At 37.6% G+C, this 19339-nt stretch overlaps 1 protein-coding gene across 1 annotated transcript in view; it reads right to left on the bottom strand.

Annotated features, from left to right (window-relative positions):
* Positions 1–399: 399 nt before the first annotated feature.
* The window catches only part of LOC106062560 (protein mab-21-like), a 41824-nt gene continuing 22884 nt past the window's right edge, over positions 400–19339 (bottom strand). Inside the window, exon 2 of the mRNA XM_056024071.1 lies at positions 400–4275. Within this exon, the coding sequence (XP_055880046.1) occupies positions 3629–4275 (647 nt within the window). The 3' untranslated portion in view covers positions 400–3628. The remainder of the gene's footprint in view (positions 4276–19339) is intronic.

Genomic DNA, 19339 nt, shown 5'->3' with positions numbered 1-19339 from the left:
AAAATGCAGAGACGATTTTTTGTCAAATACAAAATCTTAATTTTCACTTATTATCCTTATCCCTACCCAGACTGGGCCCCGCGCAATCCGTTTCGCAATCTGTAGAACCGGCCCTGCTTAGTGCACTATGACCCAATCTCTTTTGGGGGGGGGGGGGGGGGGGAGGCGTATCTGTGAGAGTTTCCAGTGCTGTCTTTACGCGCTCAGCAGATACAACAAAGCTCGTGTCGGGATTCGAACTTGAAAGGTACACGTATCCAATTGGTTTAGGGTCACTCGGTCACACATCCCGACCATTGAATAAATCAGACTTTAAGAAGAAAATATCGAAAAAAAAAAGCAAATTTAAAAAAGTAGACATTATAAAAAATAGATTGAGAAATAAGCCAACAAAACGTGCTTAGTAAACAATGTATTTTTAAATACCAATGACATTGTCTAGTCCGATTTGTGAACCATTAGTAGCAGACGTGACCTACCGGTACTTACATACTAACCAGACTACATGAAACAAACGAACAAAGTAAACCTTGACAACATTGCTAACTCTGCTCGACACGAAATGTCTACATAAATGGCTGCGTTTGTCAATGTCTACCTATTCAAAGTCTGTCTTTTTTTTTTAATGTAAATAACATCATCAACAGAAAATTTTAAAAAATCACAAAAATATGTTTTTGGTTTTAATTCATTTCAATAAAAAAACAACTAGTCTTCACAAATAATTCATGATGATAAGGACAGAGATTAATTTATTGAATTTTGTCATAACAGTCAACAAAAACAAATTAGAAATTACCAATGCAAGTAGAAGTTTGTATTTCTAAAACAATGGACAGCTGGTTTCATGATAATGGTATAAATGAGTTATGAAAAAGAGTTGACCAATCAATCAGAAGGGGAGCGCAGCACCCAACAAGGGTCATATTTCAAAGCAGAAGTCAGTAGTAACAAGAAGAACTTCGCCTTCAACTATGCATTGAATTCAAATATTCCCGCCAGAACTTTATACTATGTACAAACACTAGTATGTTTTGATGGTACAATTGATCATTGCACTCCTGGCGATAGTGTAGGAGCGGCATAAAATGAGATTTCTCAATTATCATGAAAGTAGAAAAATACATGTCTTTCATTTTTAGTTAATTCTGTAATTCAAAGTTTAATTTTTAGTTAACCTTAAAGACTAAATTGCTCATGAAATATCTAAATATTGAAGGGGAAACAATAACATTCACAGATTTTTATTATTGGGAAACATTGATTGTGTCCCTTGAATTGTGATTCTATTTGACAAACAAACATGGTGTAGGCGAGAGTATGTAAACCAAGACAGAAACTGATACCAATCATATTTTAGGAAGTGTAGTACCATTCCACTAGATATCTACAAACTGGATTGTTTAAAAACAAATATATGGCACAGGCAATGAAAACTTACTAGATTATAATACAGATTGCAAAAAAAACAAGATTTTATTAAATCTAAAGAAAAATGATAATAACAGAAGGTAGGATATTTTATACATTTATATTAATATCTAAACATTATTATCCCATATCTTAAGATAAAAACTTCTCTCTCTCTCTCTCTCTTGCTTTTTCCTACCCCCGCCCCCCCCCCCCTTTTTCCAATTCTCAATGGCACCTTAAAATCTCTTTAATTTAAAAATATTTTGTGTACTCCAAAAGATCAAATAATTTCACATGTCTATGCAGCAGACTCAAAGATGTTTTTATGTCAACGTCATTTAAAAAGTAGACAGCGTAAAACAAAGAAAACAAATTCAACAAAGTGCACAGCCAAGTAAACAAATAAAATATCTCTCTGGAACTTCCAATGTTCCCAATATGTCGTCCTTAACGACAATGTCACAAAGTGTAAATAATCTTTAGGAGATGACATAAACTAGGTTGAATTGCCATCTTTAAGTACCTCATGTTTGAAAGATCTGTTCGGGTTTGGCTGAGATCTGACTTTCACGTCAAGCTACAGAAACACAAAGTTTGTTTTTATTTCCCTCCTGAATGTTTATTTAGTTCCTGATGCGGAGCAAAGATCAAGTTACAAATTTAAAAAAAAATCCTATAGAAAGAATGAGTTTTAAAATCCAAGGGAAGTAATTGAAAATAGCAGAAACAATAGCATTTTTTCTGAGTCTTAAAACGGTACAATCCTTCATTGACATATACCTTGTATATATGGATAGCACATATCTGCACTATCCTCAATATTGATAGGGAGATTACATGTGTGCATTTCCACCAAACTACACTTAGGTAGTGATGTGTAATGTAGATAAATGATATAACAATGGTTCACAGGTTGAATCGATCATCAATGTTCATGAGAAATGGAAAGACATGTTCAGATTAAGATGATGAGGTATCATGTTTGTTTTTTTCAATATGTAGATTCATTTCTATTTCAACGCTCACATGAGATGGACAAGTTGATTGAACTTTACTTTGCCAATATAGGCAAGTGGAAAGAGATGGACAAGTTGATTGAACTTTACTTTGCAAATATAGGCAAGTGGAAATTCTTGGTACTTACATATTTTGTTTTTCAATTCACGCACACATTTGAGACGAATGAATCAAGTTAAGTAGCCAGGACAAACACGAGGGCAGAGTGGTAAAGCGCATGGCTTCCGAACCGGGGGTCCTTGGTTCGAATCCTGGTGAAGACTGGGATTTTTAATTATGGGGTCTTTTAGGAGCATTTCTGAGTCCACCCAGCTTTAGTGGGTACCATGCATTAGTTTGGGAAAAGTAAAGGCCACAAAAACAAATGACCTTTATGCCCTATAGATCAAAAGGTATTAAAGGTGAACTTTACTTACTAGCCTCAACAAAAGTGTGTTATTCTAATGAAACATACCTAAAAAAAAACCCAGTAAATATGTATAAGTGCTATAAAGGGTCAACAGACGCTTTACATAAAGGTAGGAAAGAGAAATGTATCGTTTTGTTTTTGTTTTGTTTTTAAATTGCTTTTAAAGAATCATTTGCCCTATGGAAATATTATTATTGATGAAATAGATCTTCAAGTCAAGAGTCCTATGCAATGTGTGTGTCGCCAATGTGACACTTTTGGTTAATAACGGGGATCTGTTTCGTGTCCTAACACGTCGACAATTTTACGCGAGATTCGCGAATCTGTCAAATTTCAATTTGTATCAAATTTTCAAGAATTCTATATTATAAAAAATCCCTTCCTTATTTTTTTTTTACTAAGCTGGAGACATGTCCAAAAAATAAATAGACAAATTAACGTGGTCACTAGTATATAGATTTACCTGTAGGCTACTCTACTTTCGACACTAGAATTTAGAGTTCTTCAAAAGAAAAGCATTATAGATATTTAATCTAGATATAGTTCAAAGTTCAAATTACATTCAATATTGAGATTTTTCTTTGAAATCTGTTTCTTTAAAACCATACATAAGTTACAAAATCACTGATCAGGACCAATGGTGTCGGAAGAGCTGTTATATATGGCACAGCATAGATCACATATTGATTAAATATTACAGCACAACCAGATCAGGCGATGCTTGGCCCTAATGGACACGTGTCTTTTTTTTAAATAGTACGTGTCTCATTCAGAAGATGCGGCTTTTGTTTAGTCTACGCTCAAACGAATACTTTTAGATGGGGCTAAAATGATCTCTTCGTAAATTGCTTTCAGTTTGGCTGCGGCGGTGTTGAGCTGCTCTGGAGGGTAGAGCCTCAAAAGGTTGCAGTTGCGTATGAAGAAGTGTGGAAGTTCCTTCCTGTCCAGCGACAGGATGAGGTCACGAAAGAGCTCCAGAAATCTCTCCGTCAGTTTTTCAGGCAGCCACTCCATCGGGTCCGGCCACCTCATGCACTGGTGCAGCAGAACAGTCTTTATGTGGTACGAGCTGACCAGCCCGAAATCGTCCTTGTCAGCCTCCCGGATGATGCGAAGTATCTTTTCGCTGTCCTTCCTGGACACGGGCGGGAGATCGGGATTAGGCTGAGGGACTTTTCGAAGCAGGTACTTCTCGGCTCTGCTGAAGGATATTCTAAAGAGGGATGGGTCCGCGGGGTTGGCTGGGCAAGGGGCGGCAAGTGCGTAGAAGCCCATTTCTTTTACGAAGCTGGCGTCCAGGTCCGTCAACCATTCGTTTGTGGCCTCGGGCCATGAGGCTGCGCTGCTGGGCCACTGCTGCTCAAAGAGAAATGCTGGGACTAGTTCGAAAAAGAAAAGATCCGGACTTCTCAAAATTTTTACAACTGTGTAGGGTTCTGAAAACAAAAATACAATTTAAAAAAATTAGAATCCAACAAAACTGATTTACATAAGACTAATAATTGGCACTCCATTTCTAAAATGTCTAAAACTGCCTATCAATGACTTAACGTGAGTTAACTATACAAGTAACAATGAAAAAATTATTTTTTTTAAATTCATTCCTCCATTATGAAGCTGATGGTGCTCTATAGTTTCTTATTCTATTTGTTTCTTGTATTGTTTCAACGTAGCAAGAAGCCCTTCCAGTGATCTTGCACAGTCCAGTTCTTCTAACCCAGTCAAGCTCATTTCTACAAGAAGTCCTTCCAGTGATCTTGCACAGTCCAGTTCTTCTAACCCAGTCCAGTTCTTCTAACCCAGTCAAGCTCATTTCTACAAGAAGTCCTTCCGGTGATCTTGCACAGTCCAGTTCTTCTAACCCAGTCAAGCTCATTTCTACAAGAAGTCCTTCCAGTGATCTTGCACAGTCAAGTTCTTCTAACCCAGTCAAGCTCATTTCTACAAGAAGTCCTTCCAGTGATCTTGCACAGTCAAGTTCTTCTAACCCAGTCAAGCTCATTTCTACAAGAAGTCCTTCCAGTGATCTTGCACAGTCAAGTTCTTCTAACCCAGTCCAGTTCTTCTAACCCAGTCCAGTTCTTCTAACCCAGTCCAGTTCTTCTAACCCAGTCTAGTTCATTTCTACACAAGACGATGCGCAAAATGTCCATTTACGTCTATCTATTGATTCAACTCTTTATTGAATAGAAAAGATACATATACTGAACATATACTGTCAGATTTCTAGGAAAAGAATTGCTAAGAAATGGACTTTGATAAGAAATGGACTTTGATAAGAAATGGCCTTTGATAAGAAATGGACTTTGATTTCGTTAAAATGTTTGAACTGACTCGGAGTTCATTGGAGACATCATTTAGAACTACAAGCTATTTGGTAGTCCAGCTTTAAGAGCCTTTCCTTTTTTTTAATTTTAATGATTAGGGATGAAAATAAATGTTGATCAATCAAATATAAAAAAAAAATAATTTGACTTATCGATTTTTTGTACATTGAAACCATTAATCCAATCATGATATTTCCCATTTACTAGATTCTAAGTCTCTATAATGTTTGACAGCTTCTTGTGAAGATAAAACTCAACAAAATATCATCTAAATCAATCCTTGATAAGCGCTTGTTTCTGTTAAGATTGCTGGTATTAATATTAGATTTCAACTAAACCCAATTCCTCACAAATAATGAAGTAAAACAAGAGAACCTTAGTAGTTTCAACTTGGAATCTTTTGTACATCTTTAGAGATTTGCATTCTAAATGAGAAACGCAGTAATTTTCTTTTTCTTTATATTTTGATTTGTAAGATCCTGTTTACGTACTTTGTGAAATAAAATACAATAACGTAGAGATAGAAGAGAAAGAGATGAGGAGAAATGTGGGTCATTGTAAGGAAACTTAAAGAAAAACGTAAGGAGTGGAAGAGGTTTTCAAGTGAATGGACAAAATAAACAATATCTAGGGCCCCCTCTCCATTGAAACATCACTTGTGTTGGAACCACAGTGGGGATTTAATTACAGTGGTGATATAATGTTAGTGATGATATAATGACAGTGGTGATATAATGACATTGATGATTTAATGACAGTGATGATATAATGACATTGATGATTTAATGACAGTGGTGATATAATGACATTGATGATATAATGACAGTGGTGATATAATGACAGTGGTGATATAATGACAGTGGTGATATAAAGACAGTGGTGATATAATGACAGTGGTGATATAATGACAGTGGTGATATAATGACATTGATGATTTAATGACAGTGATGATATAATGACATTGATGATTTAATGACAGTGGTGATATAATGACATTGATGATTTTATGACAGTGGTGATATAATGACAGTGATGATATAATGACAGTGGTGATATAATGACAGTGGTGATATAATGACAGTGGTGATATAATGACAGTGGTGATATAATGACAGTGGCAATGCTAAGATCAGCCAGCCCTCCGACACACGTTAAACCATACGTCCTTAAGTACTCAAGAAAACGTAAATGATGTTCAACTCTGGACTAACAAATCTTGATTTAACATACACAACAATGTCCTGAAACAGGGGGTGGGGGCGTTATAAAGTAGTTACAAGAAGTCAAGTGTTGATGTGTTTTTTTTCAAACATAAACTATATAACAATATCCATAACATAGATCTAAGTTATGTTAAAACTTTAATGTCGATTACCGTTTTCAACATAAGGGGGATCGCAAAATACACTTCGCCCACAAAAAATTAGGGCTTGCGCAGCCACTGCACATACATAACGATCTGATACGAAATTCGGTCCTGTTTCCAGTCTAGATAAAGTCTCTGAGTCATACATACAAAAAAAAAAAAAAAAAAGCAGTGAATTAAAAAAAATGTGTGAATAAAGACAAGGACAAAGAAACGATTAATTATTCACGCAAGTCTTCACCGTGTTTTTAACACAAAGTCTAATCCGCCTAGCAGGTGAAGGTTAATGAAGGGCATGCAAGTACATTAGAGAGACATAGGCTGTACTTATCTGCCTAACGGTGTCAACCTTACATATGAGTAGCCAACAGAATAACACATTTAAGCCGCTCTAGTTTGCAGTTATCATTTCTAGTGAATCAGCGCTATTGAGGATACCAGTATCAACATTCTTTTTTCTTGGTCTGTTTTTGAGGTTTCGGACGATCCTCCTTCGATACAGATTATCACGTCCGAGAACAAACCTCTAACTGGACGAGAAGGGATGCTAGCGGTCAGCAGGGTTCTGCTTGGGACCATCATGACGACCGTTCAAAGCGGATACCACACGACCAGGGAGCCACCAATATAGCTAGGCTTCTATCTAGAATATCAGTACTATTAATTAGATCTTACTAGCATATCAGCACTATATAGGTCATTTTAGCATATCAGCACTATATAGGTCATTTTAGCATATCAGTACTATTTAAGTCATTTTAGCATATCAGCACTATTTAAGTCATTTTAGCATATCAGCACTATTTAGGTCCTTTTAGCATATCAGCACAATTTAGGTCCTTTTAGCATATCAGCACTATATAGGTCATTTTAGCATATCAGCACAATTTAGGTCCTTTTAGCATATCAGCACTATTTAGGTCCTTTTAGCATATCAGCACAATTTAGGTCATTTTAGCATATCAGCACAATTTAGTACATTTTAGCATATCAGCACTATATTTTAGTATATCAGCACTATGTAGTCATTTTAGCATATCAGCACTATTTAGGTCATTTTAGCATATTAGCACTATTTATGTCATTTTAGCATATCAGCACTATTTTGGTCATTTTAGCATATCAGCACTATTTAGGTATTTCTAGCATATCAGCACTATTTAGGTATTTCTAGCATATTAGCACTATTAAGGTCAAGTCGTCAGTACTCTATAACAAAGAAGTTGGAGTTTAACCTAGTTTAACCTTAGTTTAACCTAACTATTAATGTGTTTCTTTGGATTCGATTCTACTTCGTCTATTTTTTTTTAATTTTGTTGATGAGATGTTTGTGCCACACAAAGACCAGGGCTTGGAGTTTACAACAACATTTTCTGTTAGTATCAATGAGAATGTTAGTCATACACTCAGTCAAAGGAGGAATTAGTATCAGTTGTGGGCCTTCCGCAATTGTTGATAGGATTAGGGTTAGGGATACTCAAAAGTGATGTTTTTATTACAGACGGTTAAAGAGGGTGTCACGTGGCCAGCACAACGACCAACCGCCTTTATTTTCCCCAACCAATGTCAGACTGTACCACTATTAAATGACATTAACCACTGCCTAGTGACACCTGTGTTAAGAACTGTCTATAAATAAACAATTAGAATGTGTAATAATGTGCATTCTTAATTTATTTATATTTTCTTTTACAAAAATAAACGTTGGCGGCAGGGGCGGACTGGCTATATGGGCAGGGCCCAGGGGCGGACTGGCTATATGGGCAGGGCCAGTCCTACAGATTGCGCGGGGCCTAGTCTGAATAGGGATACGAAAATAAGTTAAAATTAAGATTTTTTGTTTGAAAATAAATAGGCCTACGTCTTTATATTTGAGTTATACTTTACTAAGTATAAAATCACGGTCAGAGTAACTTTACTTGTCATCTACAATATAAAATAGTTTTCCAAATAAAATATTTGTCCAACAAAAAGCCGATAAACATTCAGATCTGCCTTTTAGATTTACTATCGACTAGCAAAATATCGCTTTTGATTTTTTTAAGAGATCGACATAGATTTAGATCTATATTTGGGCATTCGGGCTAATGCCCGGTGGACCTGTACCCAAATGGGCCTATAGGGCCACCTAAAGGGCCACATGAATGCCACTATAGAACGTATTAAATTGTTAAAGTTTTTATAATATGCTCTTGTAAAAGGGGCCCTCTGAGCGTCGTGTTTAAAAAAAAATATTTTACAGACTCTACAGTGTAATGCTAATTTAATCTAACACATTTTCCGAAATAATGTAATAGTCTACATCCGTAAACAGTGCTACTAGTAAGCTTCATCCTTTTAGCGCTCACGCTATTTCTTACAAAGATACAGAGGTCATTGTATGCATGCTTTCAGTTATCGGTAGCCTACATTATCAAAATTAAGAGAGGGATTGTTGAGGACAGCTAGACCTAGAAATGGATGTACATCATATGATATACAGTTTGTGGGCCGGATTGTATAGAAATGCTCGGGTCGATTTTAACACCCAGTCCGCCCCTGGTTGGCGGTAATCTATTAGTAGCTAATATACCACAAAACTCATAATTACGTAATAAATGTATAATTGTTTATCATCCTTAAAAATGATTCATTTTGTGGAATAAAAAAACAACAACCTTATAAATAAATGTTTCTACTAAAATTATGTTTGGTTTTGCCACCACTATTACGACAACTTTATTCATATTTAATTTAAAACAAAACAAAAAAAAAGAATTAGCTTTCAGAATACAAAAAGTATCGGCTGCACCTAAATTTAGGAAGCTACAAAAGTTGAAATTAGATTTTTAATACCGGCATATTTTTGTTTTTGAATGTTTTTGAGATCTAAACATATTAGACAGAGGGACGGACGGACAGACGGACAGACAAACTTTACAAATCAAACAGTGATTTTTCCTCTTCCAGGAGCCGCTAAAGAACGTTTGGATGTTTGAGCTCGCTGGAAGTTGATGTCCTTTAGCTTTAGGTGACTGAATCCTTTTGATTAGTCAGTACACAAAGGTCAAGGCCGACATTGTTTGTTTGTCTTCTTCGTATTTTGAAATAATTTTGTTTTCAATTATTTTATTTATATTTTGGTCTTTATTTCTTGGTCGAGCGAGACAAGAAAATAATTTAAATTTCGTGACATCATCAAGTTGTTGCTTTGTGGCTCAGCTGTGTGAGTTTGTGTTTGTTGAGTGTGTGGGCGTTTAGTCTGCGTGTGTGTGTGTGTGTGTGTAAAACTTCGATCTGTTTTCCATCTCAACATGAAATGAGGTGAAAGTGAGAGAAACTTTGAATTATATATGAGAGAGAGAGAGAGAGAGCGAGGAGAGAGAGGAGGGAAAGAGAGGGGAGAGAGAGTGAGATAAGAGACAGGAGTAGGGACAAAGATGTAGACGGAGTGAAGGGGTGGGAAGGGGGTCAGAGAGATGATAAAGAGAGCCGGGGGGATAAATGAATGAGAGCACTTGGGGGCGGTGGGAGAGAAGAGAGAGAGATGGAGAATGGGTGAAAAACAAAGGACAGTAAAACAAAATACTGTCAAAAGAGAAAAATGAATGAAGTTAACAGATAAGTGGAGAAAAAGAGAGAGAAAGACGGACGGTTATTTGTAAGTTATTGTCTTGATAAATTTCGGCAAACTATTGTTTCAGTTTTCCATTTCTCATTTGATTTTTTGTATAGCTCTTTCAAATCAATTCAATAAACAACACAATGTCTCTGTTCTAGATGTGTGGATGTTTTTTTGTTTTCTTTTTGGTCTCCTCCAAGTTTTTTGTCTTTTTGGTTGTCTTTCAATCCTCTTCTTAAATATAGATCAACTTTTTCATCCTTTTATTTGGGAATCCCCCTTCTCCCCACCAAAAAGTATTACGTCCGCGTCCCCCCTCCAATCAGCTAGGGGGATTAGGGGAGGTTGTAAGCTCCCCCAACACGGTGCGGGGCGGAGCCCATGTGTCAATAAATTTCCTGTATTAAGAGCAGCAGAAATGAATTCTAGAGGGGAGTGCAGAACATTTTTATCATAATAAAAAGAGTACGGTTAAATCAGGATGTGGCAAAGAAATGCCGATGCTGAAATGGGAGAGCTATTGGAGGCACATGAAGCGTTTGTAAGTTGTGTCAAGTGATTAAACGTGTTAACGTTGCCAATAACAACAAAAGTTTTTTTGTTCAATATTTTGTACACGTTATTTCTCCCACACCCAAACTTGGATGAAGCTAAAATTTTGCACAAAAATTTCTTTTACCTGACAAAAGAAGAATCAATAAATTTAACCAATTTGTTAATTAAATATTGACAATTTAATTATTTTCTTTGTTATCGCGAACAAAGGAAATAAATTATACTTGACTGGTGTGGTGGTATATGTTGAATTAAATCCCATTATACTTTGTAGGTCGCCGCTTTAAGGTTTGAAGCTAACAATAAATAACTATGAAACCTTCTATTTTCATAAGCGATTCGCTGGCAGATTGCTTACTGTATTGGCTTGGGGAGGCTTTAGCTCTCGATTTCGAATTCAGGTGACTGAGGTCATTCACTTTTTTATATTCTATTTTTATAAATGCATTGAAAAAGCGATAACCCAAATATCCCATTCTTTCTCCTCCACCCCTTTCCAATTGTTCCAGACAAGTGATAAGATCATAGCGTATTAAGAAAGCAGAACAAAAACGATTGGTAAAAATATTTCTAATCGCACATATTTATTATTGTTAGTTAGAATAGTCTAGATATATTACAAATTTAATTACATGACGGATCCAAACTAATTCATACAACTGCGCTTTATATAAGATTTGTTTTTTAAAAAACAACACATTATTTGTTAATGTTTTCCTTGTTTCCATGCCACACTGAAAGCGTAATAAACAGCTAAAATAGCTCATAAAAGCTTAAAGAAAGTTAAAAATAAACTTTGCCTTCGCAGTAAAGTGTCGAAAAGGATAGGTATTCTTTTGTAATCTAATATATAAGAACGATCGACCCAAAGGGGCCGCAGTCGAGTTTTTGTTACCCACAAACTCCATTTTTTTCACTTCGTGGCGAATATAAAACAAAAATAGACAAATAAGACATGAAAATAACAGTGATAAGTTCAAGATTGAAAATAAAATTAGTTAGATCCAAGATTTCCTAATAAAACTTTTCCATAAAGAGTAAAAACAATGAGAAGAGAATTAGTTTTACAAAGAGAATTAAATGAATTACAGAAATGGGAATCTAATTGGAGCATGTCTTTCCACCCAGAAAAATGTCAGTTGTTAAGAGTAACAAAAAAACTAAAACAAATTAATTCCACTTATCTTATTCATGGTAAACCAGTAACGCAGAATAAAAACGCAAAATACCTAGGTGTTATAATAAATGAAAAACTGTCAAGGAATCCACATATTGATGAAACTATCAAAAAATCCAACAAAGCATTTGGGTTTATTAAAAGAAATTTCTATAAATCAAGTAAGAACATAAAACTAAAATGTTATTTAACCTTAGTTAGACCAATAATAGAATATGCGTCCTCTATTCGGGACCCCTCAACTCAAGAAAACATTAAGAAACTGGAACAGACACAAAATAGAGCAGTGAGATTCATAACAAACAAATATTCACATTTGACTAGAGTAACACCTGTAGTAAAATCACTAAATTTAGAAAGCCTTCAAGATAGAAGACTTAAAAGTAAAGTAGCAATTATACATAAAACACTGAACCATAATCTTCAAATACAAAATTTAATAAAATACTCAGACACGAAGATAAAGGCACATTCCTCGTCCCATATGCTAGGACAAATTTGTGCAAATGCTCTTTCTTCCCTAGCGCTATTAGAGCATGGAATTGGTTGCCCGAGCTAGCCAGGAAAGCCAGTGACTTGGCAGAATTTAGGTCATTGGCTAATATGCATGACTAAATGCATGACGCGTATGACGTAATCATCTTTTTTTATGTAACGTCTGTATCATATAAGATAAGATTTGACATTTAAGACAACCTGGCGGAAACATGCAACTGCTAATGTTTCAAAAGACATTAGATTTAATAAGAAGTTTGTCTTTGACATTTTCCCTGTGACCTTCAATCAATTTGCATAAATTGCTCATTTATAATCTTCCGCTGTTCTCTTCTACGTCTGACCACACAAGGGACATAACTAATTGGGTGATCCAGGGGACTGCAAAGAGAGAAATGGAGGCACATAAAAAAGGGTAGAACTAAACAAAATAGTTTATACGCCATCTACCTAGGAAATAAAAACATGGATACGCCCCTGGATCCAATTTGCACGGCACGTCAAATTATTGTTGTATTTTTGTGTGCCCCTTTTTTTTCGCAATCCAATTTTCTTACATAGCGCGTGTCTGCGTTTGTGTGTGTATACGTGTGTGTATACGTGTGTGTATACGTGTGTGTATACGTGTGTGTGTGTGTTGTGTGTGTATGTAAGTGTCCAAGTCGGCATCACCCCTGGTAAGTAAGTAAATAAATACATGAAGAGAAAGGCGAAATCTCGGAAAGGAACAGGCTTGATGCGGGTTTAGAAAAACGGAGAACGAAAGCTGGGCAGCCGGAACTCAATTTAAATCAAAGATTAAGTAACACAAGTTACAAAGTGCAGGAGATAAATAACAGGTTAGAAAAGCTGCGAAAGTCAATGAAAAGAATATAAACTAGACATAACATAAGCAAAATAATAGACACTCGTTTCATGTTCTGACAGCCTGATGCCACATCTCTATATGATGATGTTGACTGTAAATGCCTTCTATTGCAGCTATCAGGCAGTCATATAGCAAGCAGCATGTATCCAGTAGAAGGTATCTGGCAGAGGGAAAGTTGTATCAGGTATCAGAGTCGGAATCAGGCAGTAAGTTGGACATTTGCAAAGTTTTCAGAAATTGAAGCCTCAGCTGCAGACACAACTGTACCTTATCGAAGATGAGAAGTCCACCACTAGCATCTGGTAGCCATTAGACCGTTTTGTCCACCACTAAAATCAAATAACCATCAAAAGTTGCTAAATACTTCCCTTTCACAATGTATTTATCGGATCACCACTACCACATGGTAAGAATCTTCGATGAAGTAGGGAGTCGGCATCTGGCAAGTCCACCAACAGCACCAGGTAATCATCAGAACCTGTTAGGTCCACCAACAGCACCAGGTAATCATCAGAACCTGTTAAGTCCACCAACAGCACCAGGTAATCATCAGAACCTGTTAAGTCCACCAACAGCACCAGGTAATCATCAGAACCTGTTAGGTCCACCAACAGCACCAGGTAACCATCAGAACCTGTTAAGTCCACCAACAGCACCAGGTAACCATCAGAACCTGTTAGGTCTACCAACAGCACCAGGTAACCATCAGAACCTGTTAAGTCCACCAACAGCACCAGGTAATCATCAGAACCTGTTAGGTCCACCAACAGCACCAGGTAATCATCAGAACCTGTTAGGTCCACCAACAGCACCAGGTAATCATCAGAACCTGTTAGGTCCACCAACAGCACCAGGTAATCATCAGAACCTGTTAGGTCCACCAACAGCACCAGGTAACCATCAGAACCTGTTAAGTCCACCAACAGCACCAGGTAACCATCAGAACCTGTTAAGTCAACCAACAGCACCAGGTAACCATCAGAACCTGTTAGGTCAACCAACAGCACCAGGTAACCATCAGAACCTGTTAAGTCAACCAACAGCACCAGGTAACCATCAGAACCTGTTAGGTCAACCAACAGCACCAGGTAACCATCAGAACCTGTTAAGTCCACCAACAGCACCAGGTAACCATCAGAACCTGTTATGTCCACCAACAGCACCAGGTAACCATCAGAACCTGTTAAGTCCACCAACAGCACCAGGTAATCATCAGAACCTGTTATGTCCACCAACAGCACCAGGTAACCATCAGAACCTGTTATGTCCACCAACAGCACCAGGTAACCATCAGAACCTGTTATGTCCACCAACAGCACCAGGTAACCATCAGAACCTGTTATGTCCACCAACAGCACCAGGTAACCATCAGAACCTGTTATGTCCACCAACAGCACCAGGTAACCATCAGAACCTGTTATGTCCACCAACAGCACCAGGTAACCATCAGAACCTGTTATGTCCACCAACAGCACCAGGTAACCATCAGAACCTGTTATGTCCACCAACAGCACCAGGTAACCATCAGAACCTGTTATGTCCACCAACAGCACCAGGTAACCATCAGAACCTGTTATGTCCACCAACAGCACCAGGTAACCATCAGAACCTGTTATGTCCACCAACAGCACCAGGTAACCATCAGAACCTGTTAGGTCAACCAACAGCACCAGGTAACCATCAGAACCTGTTAAGTCAACCAACAGCACCAGGTAACCATCAGAACCTGTTAGGTCAACCAACAGCACCAGGTAACCATCAGAACCTGTTAAGTCCACCAACAGCACCAGGTAACCATCAGAACCTGTTATGTCCACCAACAGCACCAGGTAACCATCAGAACCTGTTAAGTCCACCAACAGCACCAGGTAATCATCAGAACCTGTTATGTCCACCAACAGCACCAGGTAACCATCAGAACCTGTTATGTCCACCAACAGCACCAGGTAACCATCAGAACCTGTTATGTCCACCAACAGCACCAGGTAACCATCAGAACCTGTTATGTCCACCAACAGCACCAGGTAACCATCAGAACCTGTTATGTCCACCAACAGCACCAGGTAACCATCAGAACCTGTTATGTCCACCAACAGCACCAGGTAACCATCAGAAACTGTTATGTCCACCAACAGCACCAGGTAACCATCAGAACCTGTTATGTCCACCAACAGCACCAGGTAACCATCAGAACCTGTTATGTCCACCAACAGCACCAGGTAACCATCAGAACCTGTTAGGTCCACCAACAGCACCAGGTAACCATCAGAACCTGTTATGTCCACCAACAGCACCAGGTAACCATCAGAACCTGTTAGGTCCACCAACAGCACCAGGTAACCATCAGAACCTGTTAGGTCCACCAACAGCACCAGGTAACCATCAGAACCTGTTAAGTCCACCAACAGCACCAGGTAACCATCAGAACCTGTTAAGTCCACCAACAGCACCAGGTAACCATCAGAACATACTAAGGCCACCTCTACAACCTGGGAGCTTTGGACATTTTAATTTTATTTTTTTTAATGCGCCCATTTCTTAAGTGTCTTTAAAATGTAGTCAAGTTCTAGATTTCTAGATTGTAACAAATTGAAACAAAACAAGGTTACAAAAGATAGTTTGTGTGGAAACACAAACTCAAAATCGGACCCCGAAGTGGTCCACCCAGGCAGGCTTCAATATTTTCAGAAAGAACATCCAAATGAAATTATATCAAAGACAAATGAGAGATAAGAATGGAGAAGGGAGGTTAACAGATCAGTGTAGTGCCCCAACGGTCCAGCAGATCAAAGGATAGATGAAAGTGAATGTAAAGTTAGATGTGAACCTGGCCTAACTAGTTCCCCTTATAGACCTTCTGGGTAGATGATGTGATGTCGGATTTTCAATATCTTTTCTAGTTTACAAGATCTAAACGGGACGGACGGACAGACATTTCACACAAAACTAATAGCGTCTTTTCCCAGGCCGCTAAAAATGGCATCATCTTAAGGTGATTGGTAGACGTCCGTTTCATTTCTCTAGTTTTCAGATGAAAAAGTTAAAACCTTTTCCGACCTTGTGAGGGCAGGTGATGTCAAGCTCTTCAGTTTCTATGGCCAACGGTTAACGATGATGTCACGTGGTCAGCACAACGAACAACCGCCTTTACTTCCACAACGTACGTCAGGTACCCATTAGAGTTGGGTGGACTCGGGGGGCCAAATTCAAAATCACATTCTTCAACGGGATTCAAACTCGAGACTTCTCGATTCGGAAGCCAAGTGCTTTACCAATCCCCCCCCCCACACACACACCCACCTTTTCCCCTTATTTCAAGACTCAAGTCCAGGCATATCCCAACAAGCTCGTGAGCTAGACATGCTGGCCCGGTGAGACACACGCCAGCCAATATTGCCTCATTAATGTGCAGCCTCTGTCATACTATGGTTTCTATTGAATTCTAAGTTTCAGATGTTTGCAATGCTCCTCTCAAACCCTTCCCACCCCCCTTTTTTTCCAATTGTTGTACGGAAGATTCAAATCGATTTCGACAGAAAGTTCTTAGAATTTGTTTCCCCGAGATTCCAGGTTCAAAAAAATGTTTCTATCCACGCTCACTCTCCTGAGAGTATTCGACCAGCACTCATCCTCGTGATTACTACCCCCCCCCCACCCGCCTTTTTTTTCTTTTTTTTTTCTTCAACACCCTTGACCTTGGGCTGCTCTTAAAACAACAAAATAATCGATGCCCATGCTCTCCCTCTAGCCCAATTCTTGTATCCGCCACCCCCCCCCCCCCCTTTTCACTTTTTCCCCTCAATTTTTCGAAACACGCGAACACACGAAATATTCAGGAGAAAGAAAGGGAGGTAACCTCATGTTCACAGCTGTGCAAGAGCTAAAAATAAAGATAAGAGCAAAACAACAACAAACATGGCTATTTTTAGAACAGGAGAAATCCCGATAGTCAAAGAAATTAATGCTGTCAGAAGCTCATGTTGCCAGACTTTTCTCAAATGACGTCTACATATCAACGTGATTTTATGATAGCAATCATTATTTGTACACATTGTTTTTCTTTTAAATCTTAATCTCCATTCACTTCTTTTTCAATAATACCCTCAATGAAGTTGCACATTCGGAATGAGTGGGGTGGACACTGTTCTCAAAAACGGCTCTAACGATTTTCTTGGAGATTTGACAGTTGATGTATATAGCCATATCGTTGGGAAAATCATTAGTAGCTCATTGGCCACACTGGGAAAAACTCTAGTTTGACCGTTATAATTTTTCAAAGTAAAAAAAAAAAAATTAAATTGGGCATCAGGACTAGAACATATGTATCAATACGTCCTCGGGTACTTCCACATCTAGGCACTATTTATACAAGGTTTTAATTTGAATACTGTTTTCTAAATGTGTCTACATTTAAAGGCCTATCATTGGAATATTATAAAGTCTAGTAGACTTACACATTTGCTTTACCAGGATTTTTTCTCGACGGAGGGTAGAAATGGGGCGGGGTAAAGTTTTGGTTCCTCTAGTTACACAGGGGTGGGCAACATTTTTGTATCGAGGGCCGCATTAATAAAAGTTTGGGAATGGCGGGCCGCATATATATATATATATATATATATATATATATATATATATATATCTTAGAAAGATAAGCTTGCTGTGTAGAATGTCTTTTAATTCATATATACACTGTATTACGATTTTTTTAAAATTGCTATTGTCTTTTTATATCCCAACATCCCCACAAATATACAGTTGTACTTAATGTGCAGTATTTGACTTCTTACACTCGTGCATAATGTTCCGGAACTGTGAAACTATCTTACTAGTTGTTACCCCTGTGTGTGACTGCTGTCAAATTACAGAGAATGCTGACCATGTCCTTTAATGGTGCATACTAAATCAGGAGACCCGAACAAGACTATCAAAGGACTATTTGGAGAACTGCCTGATCTGGAAACCACTACGCGGCTCATCTCCAATATAGGATTACTGATCTGAACCCTTCAACATGTAAAATGAGAACGAAAAAGAAGAACTGATGTATGTGCACCCAAATAGTGTGAACAGCAGCAAAGTTTTTTAAAGTGTGGAAATACAGCTTCTGGCACCTATAAATCTCCCATGGTAGTGCTGACTGGAGCATCTATTTGCTTTGAGTTATGTCCTCTGGAGCTGAATCGAATTCTCTTAACAAGTGTTGTACTTTTAATCATTTCACTAAAAATAGTTTCACCTTTCAGCAAAGGAAAATGACAAAAGCTATTTTTGTTTTCTTGCCTGTAGCACGGGAAAGCCTTGTTTGAAAAGATTTTACAGGCATTTGCATTTCATATGTAAACAATTAATTGCAATAGTGATGATGTAGAGAATGAAATTTTGTCTTCCACTCTTCATTAGAAATATTGGTAACAAGGTCACAGTCAATGTTTTTCAAGTAACATAACTGTTTCATCCTTGAGATTTTATATTCTTCTCCTTTGCCTTGCCCATGCTAAGCTAGCGGATATATTGGATTATTTATTCATAAATCAGAACTACCCGTGGTTAACTTCCCTAGCTCTAGAAAGTTTCACTACTTTACAAGTTTATATACATTAATGATTAAATTATATACAACTTTATGCAAACTTTGCTGTTTCAAGTTTATGGTTCGCAGTCATAGATCGAGCTCCATCAGTTGTTACACTTGCCATCTTCTTCCAAGCCTACCCAACACTCAGACAATGTGTCTTGAATTGAGTGTATTGATGTATAGCCAATAAGCATAATCTTCGTTTATTTAAAACGTTTTATAATGAGACAGTTTCAATAATTTATATAGATATTTTTTTTTAATATTTCCACTTTTATATCTATATACTGTGGGCACACCTGATTTCTGTAGGTGTCGGCGGGCCGCATAAAACACCTCGGCGGGCCGCATGTGGCCCGCGGGCCGTAATTTTCCAATCTGTGCTATAGTATAATCTAACATTCATTAGTTATTAAGAGCAACATAATCGTTCTATAAACGATGTGTATAGAAAGTAATTGTCTTTTTTTTTAAAGTATTTTTTAAAAAATATTTTTCTTGCTTGTCTTTGCTATTAACGTTTTTCATTTCAGATT

This window comes from Biomphalaria glabrata, chromosome 3 (assembly GCF_947242115.1).
Source record: "Biomphalaria glabrata chromosome 3, xgBioGlab47.1, whole genome shotgun sequence".
Classification (NCBI taxonomy): domain Eukaryota; kingdom Metazoa; phylum Mollusca; class Gastropoda; family Planorbidae; genus Biomphalaria; species Biomphalaria glabrata.
The sequence above is the reverse complement of the archived record's forward strand: the minus strand, read 5'-3'. Positions and strand labels throughout refer to the sequence as shown.